General features: G+C 36.2%; 4 protein-coding genes across 6 annotated transcripts; 2 read left to right on the forward strand and 2 right to left on the reverse strand.

Annotated features, from left to right (window-relative positions):
• The first annotated feature begins 778 nt into the window (after positions 1–778).
• Positions 779–4,330, forward strand: LOC133705583 (cyclin-L1-1). Its single transcript, XM_062130871.1, has 9 exons — positions 779–930; positions 1,164–1,320; positions 1,451–1,532; positions 1,675–1,815; positions 1,936–2,105; positions 2,821–3,091; positions 3,382–3,796; positions 3,934–3,969; positions 4,061–4,330. The coding sequence occupies exons 2-9, from the start codon at positions 1,169–1,171 to the stop codon at positions 4,129–4,131; spliced, it is 1,338 nt and encodes a 445-aa protein (XP_061986855.1). The 5' UTR covers positions 779–930; positions 1,164–1,168; the 3' UTR covers positions 4,132–4,330.
• Positions 4,331–4,711: 381 nt separating this feature from the next.
• Positions 4,712–5,942, reverse strand: LOC133705584 (mitochondrial import inner membrane translocase subunit TIM14-1). Its single transcript, XM_062130872.1, has 3 exons — positions 5,773–5,942; positions 5,492–5,670; positions 4,712–5,385 (listed from the first exon to the last, which is right to left on the reverse strand). Exons 1-3 carry the CDS (start codon positions 5,773–5,775, stop codon positions 5,229–5,231), a joined length of 339 nt encoding a protein of 112 aa, XP_061986856.1. The 5' UTR covers positions 5,776–5,942; the 3' UTR covers positions 4,712–5,228.
• Positions 5,943–6,064: 122 nt separating this feature from the next.
• LOC133705979 (protein REBELOTE) lies at positions 6,065–11,784 on the forward strand. 3 transcript variants are annotated; one of them, XM_062131454.1, is made up of 14 exons: positions 6,065–6,171; positions 6,257–6,378; positions 6,470–6,530; positions 6,755–6,863; positions 6,965–7,016; positions 7,112–7,206; positions 7,563–7,631; positions 7,938–8,426; positions 8,722–9,021; positions 9,179–9,502; positions 9,709–9,915; positions 10,508–10,597; positions 10,702–10,799; positions 11,407–11,784. In XM_062131454.1, exons 2-14 carry the CDS (start codon positions 6,270–6,272, stop codon positions 11,504–11,506), a joined length of 2,103 nt encoding a protein of 700 aa, XP_061987438.1. In that variant the 5' UTR covers positions 6,065–6,171; positions 6,257–6,269; the 3' UTR covers positions 11,507–11,784. The 3 variants fall into 3 exon arrangements, with proteins under 3 accessions (XP_061987438.1, XP_061987437.1, XP_061987439.1); XM_062131453.1 differs by having other exon boundaries at positions 6,065–6,378; XM_062131455.1 differs by having other exon boundaries at positions 6,065–6,378; positions 7,941–8,426.
• An 872-nt stretch (positions 11,785–12,656) lies between these two features.
• On the reverse strand, positions 12,657–13,430 carry LOC133705333 (uncharacterized). The gene has a single exon (XM_062130467.1). The coding sequence runs from the start codon at positions 13,428–13,430 to the stop codon at positions 12,657–12,659; it is 774 nt and encodes a 257-aa protein (XP_061986451.1).
• Between the last annotated feature and the right edge of the window lie 3,770 nt (positions 13,431–17,200).

A 17,200-nucleotide genomic window follows, 5' to 3' on the forward strand; every position in this document is an offset into this window, starting at 1 on the left:
CAGACACCAAGAATGTATTTGAAAATATAATAATAGTTATTTTTTAAAATATTTTTTATTTTAAAATATATTAAAATAATATATATTTTTAATTTTTAAAAATTATTTTGGATATTAGTACATTAAAAATATTTAAAAATATTAATTTAAAGCAAAAAAATATATAATTTTTTTTAAAAAACACTTTCAAAATACAATGACAAACATACCTGAAGCACAACACCACACCTAAATATCCACTGCGTATAAGGCATTGGCTTTTTTGTTCGAGATAAAATGAATAATCCAGTACCTAAATCATTAGTTAAATAATATCAAATTTATAATTAAACAGGTAAAGACATGGCTAGTAAAATCTCAAGTAGATTCAAAAGGTTAGCTTTAAAAAAGAGAAAATAATATTTTGCTCACAGTGAAATTCATACTCTTTTCTCAGGAATAAAAAATGTTACCAACTCACCAAAATCAACATAAATTATTTAATTTAATTTAATTTTAATGCTATATAATAGTCACAAGTTGAATTATACATTGCAATTAACCTAGATTGACATGCAAGATGCAACCCTCATGATCTTGACTTGTAACTATACAAATATTCCACGTGGCAATGCAGCATCACGCGACCTGCATGGGTGACTCATGGCCCAATCAAACATTAAAAAAAAAAACTGCAAATATAGGTGAAACCCCAATAACGAAGATCCAGCTCAATTTACAGAGCGAAGCCCACAATCTGAAAATCCAACCGGCCCTGATCAACGAAAAAACAAAAAACCTCTTTAAAAGGAAACGTAGCCGTTTTAAGCCGAAGCGCAGAAATCAAATTCCAACATCCTGCAAATCTCACAAATCACAATCCCTAACCCCCAACCGGTAGCTTCTCTCCTTCAATACCGCCGCTCTTCGTCTTCTCGCCAGCGATCTCAGGTCAGTCTCTGACTGTGTCTTCTCTCTCTCTGGGTTTAATTGTGTGTTTTCTGCATAAAGCAACTCACCACAATTGCGGAAATCTTGGGGATAATTTTAGCATTCTTTACACTATAAAAGCCAATCAACTAGCAAGCATGCTTCTTTTTTGTGTTTAGCAGGAAAAAAAGGTGGGTTTTTAATAACATGCCAGAATTTATAGATTCATAATTGATTCGGGTTATTTGTGGCAGTTTCAATGATTTACACAGCGATTGATAACTTCTATTTAACTGATGATGAGCTACAAAACTCCCCGTCAAGGAAAGATGGAATCGATGAAGCTACGGAGACAACTCTCAGGATCTATGGCTGTGATCTTATCCAAGAGAGCGGCATTTTACTCAAACTGTATTTTCTCTTCTTTGCTTAATCATGTACTTGATATATGTTTTTTTTTCCTCGTTTTTTTGTTGATGTCTTTTACTCATGCTGGTTGTATCTGTTTCTGTTTCTGTTTCATTATTTTTTATTCTCAAAGACCTCAAGCTGTGATGGCTACCGGTCAAGTTTTATTCCACCGATTCTATTGCAAGAAGTCATTTGCCCGTTTCAATGTCAAGGTTAGAAGTGATATTTTCACTTACAGTGTTAAATTTACGAGAGATGGGGATTGGTTTATTTAGTTCTAGCAGAAGCAGTGCAATATTTATAATTCCCATTTATTTGTCTAATATGTTTTTAGGATGTGCTAATATTTTGCAGAAAGTTGCAGCTAGTTGTGTATGGCTTGCATCTAAACTTGAAGAAAGCCCTAGGAAATCGAGGCAAGTCATCATTGTTTTCCACAGAATGGAGTGCAGGAGGGAAAACTTACCCATAGAGTTTTTGGACCTGAATTCAAAGGTTAGAAATATGGTATCATGTTTGCATTAAGATGCTTCAGTATCATTCTCTTCCCTTTGGCTCACAGCTGGTTTTAGTCCTTCTGGTGTTAGGCACTTACACTTTTCTCTGTGTCAATAGAAGTTTGCAGAGTTGAAGATTGAGCTGAGCAAAACAGAGAGGCATATATTGAAGGAAATGGGTTTTGTTTGTCATGTTGAGCATCCCCACAAATTCATTTCAAACTACCTAATGACCCTTGGAACACCTCAAGAATTAAGACAAGAAGCATGGAACTTAGCTAATGATAGGTACTTCTCTGAATCAAACATTTTGATTGTATCATTCTACAGTTGTTTTATGAGTCTTATGCGCGTAGTCTGTATATTCAGTTTGATGAATTTGTGCGGTGTTGCTTTTTCCGTGGAAAAAATAAAAATAAAAATCATGTTCAACATGACCATCAATTTTGGAACTAAGAATTATTTATTCAGAGGCAGGGATTCCCTAAACAAAACCACAGCAGATATAAAATAATATTCCTTGCTTAGTGAAATAGCTTATCTGATGTCAGTTTTCAGATAACTGCTTTTTTATACTTGATAATTAAATAGTCATTCTGATCTCAATAAAAAGAGCATTTACTTTTTGACAGGATCCTATCAGCTTAAGTTCCTCTTCCTCTGTAACTTATTTCCTCAGATCAATTGTAGCAATTGCATCATCTTTCAAGGCTTTTAATTGCTGTGAAAAAGATTGCCAAGTACTTATAACATAAGCTCCAGTTATGATGTAACAGTTAGCATGAATTACAATCTTTTATAGGCTTACCTGGTTGCTTATCTCTTCAAGCTATTAGTACAAGACAGAATTGCACAACAAGGTGGTTAAAAAAACAGACGCTGCTTCTGTTTTTAAATTAATGGATTTTGGTGTTATTGCTTGTTTAGTATATCTTCTTTTCCTGGGACATACTAGTGTGCTTTCTTGTTGGTATTTTTCTACATTAATCCATTCTCTTGGCAGTTTGCGGACAACTTTGTGTGTTCGTTTCAAGAGTGCAGTTGTGGCTTGCGGTGTTGTATATGCTGCAGCTCGTAGATTTCAAGTACCTCTTCCTGAGAATCCACCATGGTGGAAAGCATTTGATGCAGAGAAATCTGGGATTGATGAAGTTTGTAGAGTTTTGGCTCACCTATATAGCCTTCCTAAGGCACAGTATGTATCAGTCTGCAAGGATGGAGATTTTTCTTTTTCGAACAAGTCTTCAGATTCCCAATTGCAGCTGATTTCAAAGGTGGTTCTGTATTTCCTTTTTTCTCAATTTAATTCTAAACGAACCTTTTAATTTTTGGTTTTTACAATATTTGCAACTGTCTCCTTGTCATCAAAGGCAGTATATTACCTAGTGACAAAGCAAGTACTGCTGTTGTTTCCTTAAGAAAGAAAAAACAACCCGGTTGTTTTGATAGGAAAAAGGATAGAAACTGCAAGCATTGTAGAGATTACTTCATATTCATCTGAGACAGGGATGCTTCATCATATAAACCCATTGACTGAAATTATATTTTTTCTGCTCTTGAATAGGAAATTCCACGGACTACTAGCCTGCCAGCTAATAATGATTCAACTGATCCAAAGGCAGCTCCAAGTGGTGTTAATGTTGAATCTGGCGGATCCAAGGACATAACAAAAGTTGCCTTAGACAAGCTGAAGGAATCTAAAAAGACCGATGATGAATCCAAGCCCGCTGAGGGAGAAGCAAGAGAAGAGCTCATTCCAAGATCAAAGTCTGAGCACAGAACAGAAGCGAGTGGTGACAAGAGCAAGGAACGGGACAGGGACAGGGAGAGGGAAAGAGAGAGGGATAGAATAAAGGCCCAGGATCGTGATAGGGGCAGAGATTCTGACCGGGAAAGAGAGCGAGATGAAATTGAAAGAGACAGGGATAGGGCTAAGGATCGAGGTCGTCATCGTTCAAAGGATAGAGGAAGAGAGTCAGGTCAGCTCCCAAGTTTTTTTTGTCAAGATGTTACACTTTTTGGGGGCTAGCACATCTCTGTTTAAAATTTTATACAACTTTAAGTACTCTTATAACACATTTCTAATTATATATGTGATCTTTTAATCTAAATGCAGGACACTCGGAGAAATCAAGGCATCACTCCTCACGTGGTATGTATTTTAACTTCTCTTACGAGGTTCATCTTTTTTTTTCTCGATGTAAATGGCAGTCCTCTCATCTGGGACCATTCTGCATTTTCAGACCGTGACTACCACAGTTCCTCCTATTCATCAAGGGAGAAGGACCGGCATAGGCACCACTCATATGCTTAAACTGGCCGTTGGCATGTGCACGCACTTCCTTTTTAGAGATGTAGCAGCAGGGATTGCAAGTACAGTACTTGTATATTAATTTTTTTTTGAAGTGTTATAACATATTCTGTCTGTGTCCCATTGGAACATAAACAGAGGAGCAAGAAAACACCATCATGTTTACAGTTAAATTGAGATCTAAAACATAAGAGTTCCATTATGCTAGTTCCCTCACCACTATCTGTTCTATACTTGAACTGGTCCTTTTTTTGTGAAAAAAATGTCAAAACACTGGTTTTTCTTTTCTGTTCAAGTTACGACAAGGTGATCATGTCATTGTGGTTAGGCGAACCACCCCATTTTAACAGGAGGGGATGCCGATGCTGGGCTATTGGCTTAACCGTCCCTCGTGCTAGAGTGCTAGCGACTCCTTTTGAAGTATAGAGCATGGACTCACTCTCAGTGATGAGTGATTACTTGAATATACTGGCATGTTAGCGTGGACTCGCACTCAGTGATGAGTGAGATTACTTGCATATGCTGGCATGTTAAATTGGAGGAGAATTATCATATGGGGCAGTAACATGCAATGTCATTAATATGACCACAAAAAACATGCTATTGTATTAAATGTGGTGTCTGACAGGTTCTGATAAAAATAACAATTGTTGCATACCAAACGAGTCCTCTATCCATTTCTCAAAGAGGTGGTGTAGGGCACCCAGTCTTCCTGCAGGTAAGAAACTTGAATTCCTAATAACAACCTGCAGTGCACCGCACAAGCAATTTTACCGTCAGGAAGGCTCAGTGTAAACCAGATACTTCAGGGTGGACTCTCAAAGATAACTAATAAAAGTAACAGATGTCTGAATACACATTTTAATCGTCATCATCACCAAGAACTGCTGCAACAAATCTCGTCGCTGAAGGACTTGCAGCTATTGAACTCCTAGCCACAGTAGTAAATGGCTAGTGAAGAGGCAAGAAGAGCACGCATTGTAGCAACTCACAGTTTCTTGTGCTTTGAAAAGAAAAGAAAAGAAAAGAAAAGAAACCCTTATATTCAGTGTTATGAGCAGGCAGGCAGCGAGCAAGCAGTAGGGCATGTTGAAGAAAGATCAGAATGCAGATCCGCCATCCTTTGTCTTGCCAAGCATCACGTCTTTAGCCTCGTTGATTTTTGAAGCAAGGTAGTGGCTACCACCCGCATCAGGATGGTTTGCTACCATCACTCTTCTATGTGCTTCCTTCACCTTCTCTGCTCCAGCATTTTCTCTGCTCAAAAAAACCCCATCTTTCTAACTTCAATTATTAATCATAAATTCAAGATAATCAAGCAAATAATATCCATCAAGTAAGAATAATAAGAAAAATTAATTACCTAATGCCAAGAATAAGAGCAGCTTCTCTTCTCGTCATTTTAGGCTGAAACCCTCCATCATAAAATTTGCGTATTCTAGGCTTTGGTGGTCTTGCTTTAAATGATTGCCATGCCTGGACCCCGTATTTCCCTGCCAGTGCTGCTGCCGCTATTGCTAGCCCAGCCAGAAACGGCGTCGCCTGAAAATCACTCCATGATTATTAATTTCACATCTATCATTATTTCAATCATCGATCAAATCCAGAATTATTTCAGAGAAAAATCTAATCAAATCTGCTCACCATTTTTTAAAAATTTATAAATAGTAATAAATAGAGAGAATGAATACTGCTAAAAACTCTCCAAAGCTTTCTGTACTCTGTAGAAGAAGAAGAAACAGTGAAAGAGCTTCTTGCTGATTCCGTGCATCTCCCAGTTTCTGTGGCACTTTACAGTCCCAACCATTCACTGCCAGGTGTTGCATAACCAAAGGACATGTTGGTGATTACGTGCTTTTATTCTGTTTAAAATGGACCGGGCCACATCCACGGCCCACAATATTTAGGGTTATATTTATTTCCAAGCAGACGTAAAAACCCACCTAAACCCTCTGCTTTTTCATTTGCCCTGGTACTTCACTCCTATTCTCCAAGTCTTGAAAGCCACCAAAACCCAAGAGCTCAAGCTTGTTAATTCTTGAAGTAGGCATAAAGTGCTTTCTGGGTTCTTTTCTTTTTGAAGTTTTCCGTGTTCTTTTATAGAGATTTTGGTGATATTTTTGGGTAGGGAGAGGAAAGGAATGGGGAAACTAGGAAAGAAAGCAAGGAAGTTTGCAAAGAAGAATTTACAGTCAGTGCTTAAAAGGCAGAGGAAGGTCAAGTCTTTCTTCAAAAAGAAAGCTTCTAAAAGTATGTCTAACTTTGCTGTTTTTTACTTTCATTGCGTTCTTTGCTTTTGTTGTTGCCGTAGCTTGAATTTGTTGGGTAATTATTGGTTTAGGAGATGAGAGAGCTCAAGCTGAAGATTCCGATGGAGAAAGAGAAGAAAAGTATAGTGGAAGGTAAAGAAAGCAGGTGCAAATTAATGCTCCTGCGATTAGGCGCATTGTTTTGACCGTGAAAGATTGAGTTTAATTTTGTTTTGCTCTCAAGATATGATTAAGGTTTTCTATTAAATAGTTCATCTGCTTCTAATTGATATTATATTTGTCTGTCTATGCTTGTTTGCTTACATAGGAGAATGATTTTGAGAATTGGGTTGTTTATTGATTTATTTTGCATGCAGAAACAATGAAGTTGAAGATTTTAAGGATATTTCCCTTGATACCGTATTTGGTGAAGATGATAGTGATATGGATGGGGATGATTCAGATAGTGACGGATATTTATCTGAGGTTTTGAATTATGTTATGCCAACTTTGTTTTTGTTAAACTTAATTTGGCACATTTCCTTTGCAAGGTGTTTCTAACATTGTTGGTCATGGTAACTTATCAGGATACAAGTTGTTCATATAATGGTGAAACTAGAATTGAGAATCATCTGGAAGGTCAGGATACCATCGCCAGTTTCTCTGGTATTTTTATTGTTTTTTTAAATTTTAATTTGCCCCTTTTATTTATGTTTTTAGTAATTTGCATGCAGAGTACAATGGTGGTGGTGATTTATCGGTGCAGAACAAGGAAATTCATTTAGAACTGGCAAAGAAAATGAAAAGGCTGAACAACTTGAAAGCCAAGGTGATCAAATCATAATTTTTTATTATCTCAAAATAGAGTTTTTCAAAGGATTTATAAGATTTTGAGTAATGTTTTTCATATAAAGTTAGAACTTCAGTTTGTTGGTTGACTCTAAAATTTGTGAGTGCTAAAATCTAAACCTATCATGATCTAATTGTGATAGGGAATCTCGTTTTATTCTATAAACCCATTTAGGCTTTTGACCATTTGTCTGGAATCTGTGATAGTTTTTTGGTATTGAGTTTCTCTTGTTGGTTTCTGTACTTAAAATGTCTGCTAGGCAGCAGAATCCATTTTATGAATTTACTGTCATTATGTAGAGATTCAACTAAACTTTGTCACTTACAATTTGACAGGATCCAGAATTTGCCAAGTTTTTGGAAAGCAACAAGGAACATCTGCAGACATTAAGGGATGAGGAAAATGTAAGCTATGAAGTCTTAATTTTTTTTTTCAGGACTCTTAATATCTTGAGAAATTAAAGGTGTGGATTTTTTTTGGAAATTCCGAGCTCCACTGGCTTGTACATCTATCTTATGACTACTTGATGTTTATATACATAGCTGTTATCTATATTACTCTCCATATGATCTGTTCTAAGACCAAAGAAATTTCTCCCTCCATCAAAGTTTGTAATTTCCAGTCATTGAACCTTATATTCAATCTGGTTTGTGTCTGTTGTATCTTTTTAACCCCCTTTTATCAAGTTTTAACCATCTCTTCCTTCACAGCAGTATTCAGATGAAGAAGAGTCTGATGAGGATGGCAGGGAGTCCACAAATAAAATGGGGAATTTGAGTAGCTCTACTGTTGATTCTTTGTGTGAAGTAGTCAAGGAGCAGAATAATGTTCCTGCTTTTGTAAGGCTATTAAACGGGTACAGGGCTGCCTGCCACTATGGATCTGAATCACCCACCATTGTTGAAGAAAGCGACACTTTTTGCAAGATCTTGACATTCATGCTTCACGAGGCTGATAATATATTTCGTAAAATTCTGGGAATATCAGGCTCCAATGATAGGAAAGAGGCCATCTTGGAACTGAAGAATACTTCCAAATGGAAAACTTTGAAGCCAGCAGTCAAGTCTTACTTGAGAAGTACCCTGTTTCTCCTAAATGAGGTTACTGACTCTCAGATATTAGCCTTCGCCTTAACCAGACTCAAAGCTTCTATAGTATTTTTTGCTGCCTTTCCTCCTTTACTAGGCAGACTCATCAAGGTATATTAATCCTAGAATGTTACAAATTTGTAACTAACGCAACTAAGAAACCAAGATAACAATGATTTTCTGGGGATTATGATAATAGCATGTTCCTTTCATGTCTAATTTGTATATTACCAAGGCTTGCACAATTAATGCACAATTTTGCTTTATATTGGATGTTAGGGTCTTTAACTCTCAGGAATTTCAGACCTTAGCATTATTCAGTACTTGTTGTGAATTTGTTTGGTGTTTTATGTCAATCTTATGCTTTAAGCGGTTGTGCCTTACCAAGACTTGGAATTGTATGCAGATATCAGTTCATTTATGGGCAACGGGCAAAGGAACTCTATCAGCATGCTCACTTCTCATCATCAAAGATGTGGCTGTTGTGTTTAACTCAAATTGCTTTGAAACCTGCATGATTAAAGCGTACAAGGCTTTTATTGACCACTGCAAGTTTGTGGAGCCAGTTCTGTTTAAGCATCAACAATTTCTGAAAAGCTCCTTCATCGAGCTATGCTCTCAAGATCTGCAGAAAGCTTATAGCAAGGCAATGGTTTCTACCCAGCAACTTGCCAAGATATTGCAGCTTGGTTTACGAACTAAGAAGGTATTCACTCAGAAAGCTATCCTGGTACCTTGTTTTGTTTAATCCTAACATCGTTTTACATCTGTCCTTGGTTGCATTGCTGATTTTGTACTGTATTTTTCAACTTTTAAAGAGTGAATTGATCAAAATTCTGTGTTGAAATGTTGCTTTTATGCAGGAAGCAGTAAAGAAGATATGCAGTTGGCAGTATGCTAACTGTGTAGATCTGTGGGTTGCATTTATTTCTTTGAATATACATGATTATGATCTGCAGCCTCTGCTTTATACGATAATTCAGATCATAAATGGAGTAGCTGTCCTGTTTCCAGGACCAAGATACATGCCTTTAAGAGTTAAATGCATCCAATGGTTGAATACTCTCTCTGAATCTAGTGGAGTTTTCATCCCAATTACATCATTAGTGCTGGATATTTTGGAATATAAAATAGGCAAGGAGAGTTTGAAACCTGGAAAGGACTTCAGCTTTTCATCTGCGGTCAAGGTCAGTACAAATTTTACTTATCCTGAGCCGGGTTTCTTATGTGGCTTACATGGCGAGGCTGTTTAGCTCTATGATATGTGTTCAAACCTTTTATACTTGATTTCTTTTACTATCAATCAGTCGGTTTTTAAAATCCACCTGTAAACTCTCTGGCATTAAGTGTGCTGCATGCATGGTTAAGCTGATGGTGGTTTTTTCCTGTGTAGTTGCCAAAGCATTGGCTAAAATCTCGAAACTTCCAGGACGAGTGTGTTTTTTCAGCCATTGAGCTGTTGGCGGTGCACTTTGCTCAATGGAGTTATCACATATCATTTCCTGATCTTGCAACCATTCCACTCATCTATTTGAGGAAATTCCATGAGACGACTACTGTTGAGAGTTTACGGCGTGTGGTGAAGCGTTTTATTGATCAGGTAAATGATTTCTTTTCAAAGAGTAAGGTGTTAGATTATATCATAGTTAAGAAAGTTTAAACACGCTACAATCTACTTTTGAGATTGCTCTTGGGAAATGGTTCATAGGAATTTGGTAGTTAGTATAAGAGGAAAATAGTCGGGCATTATGGATATGTTTTAGAGATCTCTGTGAATCCAAGTCAATATAAGTAATGGGCTCGCTCAACACTCAGGCTTTTGTTGAGAGACAAGAGGCTTTCCTGCCTGGCCACGTGGCTCTTTATGCTGAGTATCTAGGGCTTTCTGGGCATGGCAAGATCCTGAGTTGTAAATCATGGAGCCTAGTCTAACAAAAAGGATTTCTTAAGAGGTTGAAACTTAGTTTATATTACATGTTGGCATAATTGTTTGAAAGCTCTGGGTTGTGATTGCAATCCTTGTGGTGGCAATATGTTTTCATCACCTTGTTATTGTGACAATGGGAAATTCCTTAATTTTGATTATGCTAAATTTAACCTTAATCATTGGTATTCAGCAGTGCTTTATTACTATTCTTGGAAGGATGTATGATTCACATAACATTATTTCTCATACTTGTTTTTAACTGTAGGTAGAGCAGAACATTGAGTTTGTCCGGAAGAAGAGAGATGAGGTTACTTTTTCTCCGAATGATCAGCAATCTGTTGAATCATTTCTTCAGGTTTCCCCCCCTCTCCTTTTTCTAAGCATCCATCTGTGATCTATTCTCTTGTAGGACTCAGTGGATGTCACTTGTTCTAAATTTGATTTCTGGTTACTGTGCAGCTTGAAAAGTGCGGAGGCAATGCTCCATTTACAAAATATTACACAAGTGTAATTGAAAAGGCTGGTTCCAGAAATCTGCTTATGAATGGAAAAATAAGGTGCGCCCTCTATTTGGCCTTATTTTTCACTCTTATAATTTGCTGCACCGAATGGCTTGTGCTGTGATGGTGTCAGTTTTTTAGGCATCTTATCCCTGCTATGAAAACCCGTTTAAATAATCATGGGGCAAATGAATGAGGCGTATATTGACATCTTTTGACCTTACAGATGTTGAACTGAGTGCTAAGTTACTTGTTGGGGTGGGCTGTTACCATTTTGAATCAAACTGAACTGATAATTGAGTCATTCTGTCGCCCAATGCCAGATTTTTTATGTTGATATTCAATGACATCTGGAAAAGGAGATGCCAATTTTTTTCAAATTGGATTTGGTTTATTTAATTGAGATTCCAATATCCCAGTTGTGTTAGGCCAAGACCAGAAGAAATAAGGTAATGCTGGGTCAGGCCCAGTGTAGTTGTTTCTACTAGGATTGCCACGCAATATAGTCACTGCATTGGCTCACCATTGCGAGCATGCCCCCTTGTAGCTGCAACATTGTAAATCTCTGTGCAATCTCTAATAAATCTGTATTTGACTATGATATATAATAACAAACTTGAGAAGGGCTTTGGTTTGTGGTAACTAAAACTGATGTTTTCTGTAGCTCCCTGGAGCAGAAGAAATCAAAAGGAAAGAGGCAACAAACTCCAAAGAACGCAATGAATGTGGATTTGGCTGTTAATGCTGAAGGAAATTCACATTAAATTAGAACTATTTCGATGTGATAAACAGTGGAGAGAAATGGAAGAACTTCAGCTTTCCTACCACCATGTTTGATGTTTGTAAGATCATAAAAACTTCAATTACAGTGTCTTACAGCAAATTTGAACCGCGTCTTATTTAGCCATAAAAGACATTCTGATCTTCAAACAGGGTTCAAGTTCATTTTTGTTTAGATTGTAAGATGTTAGGTCTGACGAATCCTCGGTGAATCTTGTTCATCATATTTACGAGAAGAAAACTAAATTAAGTTTTGGGTTAATATTTGCTGTCTAAAGAGAGTTTGATTGTTCAAGCTAGTGAAGTTCGAACTAAGCGATAAAGATATGAAGCCCATCAAAGGTTCATGTCATTTCTTGCATTACGTGATCAATGATGGCTAATATTTGGTCAGTATCATATTATTTTGCTTGTGGCTAATATATTAATTAAACATTATTATAACATAATTGAAGCGGCCATCTCATACAACTATGGTCGTGCATGAAACTGCTGTTCTATTTCCATGACATGGAAAGCACTATATATATCTTTTAAATAGCTTCACGTTTGTGTAATAATACTTCTAGATCTTATTGTGCTCCATTAGTGGGTGGCACTTTTGGGAGCAGCAATAAACGAAAACAGATGCTTGCAAGCTGTTTACTTTGCTAGCCCCTTTCTTCATAAATTATACTTTGTCAATTGAAGTCAATTTTGCTCGTTTTAGTTTTTCCTTAACCAGGACTCATCTTTTGGGTTCTTGGACCACGGGCAAGGGCAACTACTGATATGCTGGCCGGGGCATTATAATGTGTTATGACATCCTGTAATTAATGATCAATATTGGAACAAGTGGGAATACATGTATATTGTATACAATACACACACACACACACATAAAAAATTATGATCTAAGCCATGTTCACGCGTTCCCTGGGAACAAAATTTTAAAGGCGATGGGCGTCTCTGATTGAATAGTTTTTAGCCTTTTCGTCATCCCTAGGTCCCTGTTGAATGCTTGGGAGCTAGCCACCAAGCAATTATACCCGTCTGTGATTACAGAAACGGTCATCTTAGTTTACTGTCGCGTTTCACTACACGGTCAATTTTGGCCTGCTGAACCATACATGCTGCCAGGACTCCGCTGACCTCTCACACAATTGGTGCACCACCAAGTGATGCCTTAGCCCGAGCACTGGAATGTTGACTGTTGCACCCCAAAGCCCGAAGCAAACTCCACGATCCTTTCCCTCTCTTATTCCCACTACTCGTTTCAATCACCTTTTCAGATTGAATCATCCTCGATGGGCTCTTCTTGCTCTGCCTCATCTTGATATCGCTTAGCTCCATCTCCATTGGAAGTCTTCCAACTCCAAATGCCAAAAAGTACCATCTTGGCTTCGTTGGGGTCGCTAGTATTGATACCTTCTTCATCGAAAAGTCATACCTATCATCGCATTTCCTTGTTGCGAACCCATGATTCTCTGATAAAGGCTCTTGCAAAGTCTTGTCACTCTTTTCCTGTAGCTGTTTTGATGATGTGGCCCTCGACTTGTTGAAAGAGGATGATTTCCATGGGAAAATGAAGCTCTTCTTGGTATTTTTAGCTTTCTTTGTGCTTTCCAGGTTCTGTGTTTTCTCTGCTACTGCTTCTCCTTTGCAAGTAATGAGCTTTCCACAGAAGATGATTTCATCTTTGGGATAAATATTAGAGGCGGTGAAGTCTTCGCTGAAGAACTCGAAGAAATCTTGATCAAAAGACGATCCCAAGCTTTGATCTTCTCTGGAGAAGTCATCCCAATTAGAAGCATAACCATTTAGCGGAAGGTCACAGAGAGATAGTGTTTCTGCTGCATCATCAAAATCTTGCAACTCACTGTTGTCATGTACCGGTACTTGATGAAGGCTCGTTTCTTTTGCAACCATTGTGAATATCAATTAGCAACGGCAAGAAAACTTGAGGGTTCCACAGAGAACTGAGAAGAGATTCTTGAAGGAAGTTTGTAAATGGCTTTGCTGTAGATTGATGGAAAAAACTGGCCAAGTTGTCACGACTATATATAAGCAAGGAGCTTGAAGGGAAGATGCTTTGACATTTTGCTTAAAAATAGGTTGTTGAGAAGGAGTGGGGGCGGCTTCTAGAGGGCAAAGAACAAAGAAGATGAAGTAAAAGAAAGTAGCAAGTATCCAGAATATTAATACAATTCTTGATTTTAGAAACTCCTTCTAGAAGAGCAGGCGGTCAATATCGATGAACAAAACAGGTTTAATTGTCCCGAGCTTCAAGTTTTTCTAGAGGTTGATTAAAGATTTCGCAACATGTATCTTCAGGGTCGGCTTGTTGGAACTTGGAATATTTTTAGTGGTTAGTTAGGGCACAACGCTTGTCTCTACGTAGCTGTCTGTTTTTTAGAAAAGAAAATAGGGGGATATGTGGAGCTTTCGTGTGATGTGAGAGTGATATATGCATAGTTCCATTATTATTATTATCAAGGACCCAAATATTGGTAGTCTGGTAGGCACACACGGGGCCATAAATTCTGCGTAAACCAACCTCCCTCCCTCCCTCCCTCTCTATCTACCGCTGATCGGGCACTCTTTGTAGTTTGTGGTGAGATAAAAGGCTTATTGAATTTTTTTTTATTTTTTTTTTAGGTTATTATGATGTATGATATTAAAATAATTTTTTAAAAATAAAAAAAATATTATTTTAATAAATTTTCAAATAAAAAATAATTTTTAAAAAAACCATACTTTCAAATTCTGCCGAATTAAACTTGTGGGTCTCTGCCCTGTTTAATTAGCCCGTAGCACTTAATTGCTATTCTGTCTTCCACGTGGAGCGTGGAGATCTAGAAAGTCAATGGACACATCAAAATATACTTAATTGCTATTGTGTCTTCCACGTGGAACGTGTTGAGATCAAGTTAATTAATATGTTGTGAGTGTTATCATCTGAGAAATTGATGCACGTTACTCGTGCATGAAAATGAAGGAATTCGGAAATGAGTATGCGGAGGTAACCTTTTTGTTAGTTGATATTTTACCACAAAAAATAAAAAATAAAAAAAGATTTTTAAACAATGAAAGTTGCAGAGTACTATTAATTTTAAGAGCCGATCGTTGTCGAGTTTACCATTCAATTATATCAACACAACGAATGCATGGAGTAAGAGTGCTCTTAAGGAACTATATACTATAAGAGTTTAGAATTAAAAGATTTGTTTTTTTATGATTTTATACTTGAATTTTATAATTACTAATATTATGATTATTGCAAGTTTATATAGTCGATAACTTTAAAATCTGTGGGATTAGTTGAGATGTGAGTAAACTGACATAATCACACATATTATTAATAATAAAAAAGTGCTCTTAAGGGATGGCATTTGGACATCTTACTAAACAATTAATAGTTCTAGAGAAATATTCAATGATAAAAAAATTATGCGGTGCCAATTGTATGATATATATATTGACAAAAAAATATGGTTTTATGTCACTTGTTTTCGTTGCTGGAGAATATAACAAAATTAATGACAATATTAACGTTTTAAATATATATAATTGATTATGTTAATTTAATTATCTAGGTGATTTCCTACTATTAACTGCTATACTTAAAAAAGTTTGGGTTTTTTCCACCCCCTTAGGGTTCATATGAACACCACCTCTTTCTCTCTTTTTTTTTACCATTTAATATTTTTTTTGAGTATTTTTTTTAATTTCACAATTTAATATTTTATTAATTTTGAATTGGTTGCTATGGTTTATTTTTATTAGTTTTTTATGAAATTATCATAATTTCATATAACATATCCTAATGTTTCGATAGTGTTTAATTTTACATGTGTTTATTTTTGTTATCATATCATTAAATAAAAAATAGTTTTTTTTAAAAAAGTTTTTAAATTTAGTAAAGTTCATGATCCAGTTGTGGATTTGAAAAGTTAAACCGTGAAGGTTGGGTCGATCTAATATATTGTTATTATTTTATGTATAAAAAAAATATATTATCTTGATTTTTTTAAAGTCAAACCTCTTTTTTACCGGTTATTCAAATTGTTTTTGAACTCATCAAGTCGACTTGATCAAGTTGAAACAACTTCCATGCAAGTTAATTTACACTCGGACTAAACAAAAAAATAAAGTAAAAAGTTTAAACTGAATTTAGTAACAATATAATATAAAATAGTTTCTTAAGAACTAAATATTTTTATCATTTTAAGGCGAGCTAGGAACTTAATGTTCTCTAAAATAAAGTCACATATCTTCTCTTTATGCTCACAAAATAATTGATTTCTATGCAAAAAAAAAAAAAACAAAACTGTGTGAAAAAAAAAATCTTGGTTTTCCATGGCTTCCCTCTGCCAACAAAAAGGAAAAGAACTTATTGATCTTCTTTACCTTTTCCTTCTAACCCTAACCCTAACCCTAACCCTAACCCAATAGCAAATAAGAGGAATAAATAATGGAACTATAGGAAATAAAACTATTATCAACTAATTAAGCAAAAAGAAATTTCGTAACATGGGACACAAGGGGTATATATTTTTCATTAATACTCTCATTCATTTTAAATTATCATTTTTTTCCTTAAAAAAATAATATCCAAGAAATTATTACATAAACTCCATTCGGTCTACTAAGATCATGTAATTCAGTAACCTTTAGATAAAAAGTGAAGTCAAAAGGCTCTTTGTATATAATGTCATGACCAAATACGACAAAAATTGATATAAGATCATGCTAACCCTAATATTATCTTCTCTAATTTACCCAAAAACACTGTGAATATTTCCTGTGACTCGGCGCATAACTTCTCTTCGTACGTTTAAGGGAGAAAAGTAGATGCATACCACTTTATAGTAGTAATTAATTAGTAGAGTTGAACAGAGTTAGTCGCATCCTGCTTTTTTTTAAAATATTCCTTTAGATCCAATGAATTGGCTAACTAATTTAGTTACTTTTGAATTCAGTCAACCCCTACAACGATTGATCGGTGGGACGATTCATTCAACACCTAAAGTTAAACAGATTAAGATGTTTGTGTCAGGAGTGTCAAAGAACCATCTCACCTAAAAGCTTAAGCTATTAGGTGAAGATATGATTTATATTATTCTCTAACACACCCCCTCAAGTGAAAGCCCTTTGGGCTTGAAACTTGCACATGCTCACATTACCTTGTGCTTATTTTTTATCAAATAAATGGGGATGGTAAGATTCGAACTCGTGACCGCTTGGTCATCAAGGCTCTGATACCACCATCCCCATTTATTTGATAAAAAATAAGCACAAGGTAATGTGAGCATGTGCAAGTTTCAAGCCCAAAGGGCTTTCACTTGAGGAGGTGTGTTAGAGAATAATATAAATCATATCTTGGGACCTCACCTAATAGCTTAAGCTTTTAGGTGAGATGGTTCTTTGACATGGTATCAGAGCGTCAACTCTAGGATCTGTCTGATTCTTTCTATGAGCCAACAGAAAGAAAGGGAAAGAAGATAGAATTCTGGAAGATTGAGAAAATGAGAGATCCTACCTCCTCAACAGAAAACTCCCAAGCAGATCCCTCAACCCTTGCTGACTTAACATCCAGAATATCACAGATGTTGAGTCAGACAACAACTGCAGCAACTCATGAATCTATTACTGCACCAATCGGTATCAAGTTGACTGATACGAACTATGGACTCTGG

This window comes from Populus nigra, chromosome 10 (assembly GCF_951802175.1).
Source record: "Populus nigra chromosome 10, ddPopNigr1.1, whole genome shotgun sequence".
NCBI classification, from domain to species: domain Eukaryota; kingdom Viridiplantae; phylum Streptophyta; class Magnoliopsida; order Malpighiales; family Salicaceae; genus Populus; species Populus nigra.

Bases quoted from the DNA above. Each gene is read 5' to 3' on its own strand.
- LOC133705333 (XM_062130467.1), bottom strand. From the start codon at position 13,430: ATGGTTGCAAAAGAAACGAGCCTTCATCAAGTACCGGTACATGACAAC.
- LOC133705979 (XM_062131453.1), top strand. From the start codon at position 6,270: ATGGGGAAACTAGGAAAGAAAGCAAGGAAGTTTGCAAAGAAGAATTTA. The intron at 6,864-6,964 runs GTTTTGAATTAT...GTAACTTATCAG, and splicing joins GTGACGGATATTTATCTGAG to GATACAAGTTGTTCATATAA. The intron at 9,022-9,178 runs GTATTCACTCAG...GCTTTTATGCAG, and splicing joins TTGGTTTACGAACTAAGAAG to GAAGCAGTAAAGAAGATATG.
- LOC133705584 (XM_062130872.1), bottom strand. The intron at 5,386-5,491 runs GTAATTAATTTT...TTTTTTGAGCAG, and splicing joins GCTCTTATTCTTGGCATTAG to AGAAAATGCTGGAGCAGAGA.
- LOC133705583 (XM_062130871.1), top strand. From the start codon at position 1,169: ATGATTTACACAGCGATTGATAACTTCTATTTAACTGATGATGAGCTA. The intron at 1,321-1,450 runs GTATTTTCTCTT...TTATTCTCAAAG, and splicing joins AGCGGCATTTTACTCAAACT to ACCTCAAGCTGTGATGGCTA. The intron at 2,106-2,820 runs GTACTTCTCTGA...TTCTCTTGGCAG, and splicing joins TGGAACTTAGCTAATGATAG to TTTGCGGACAACTTTGTGTG.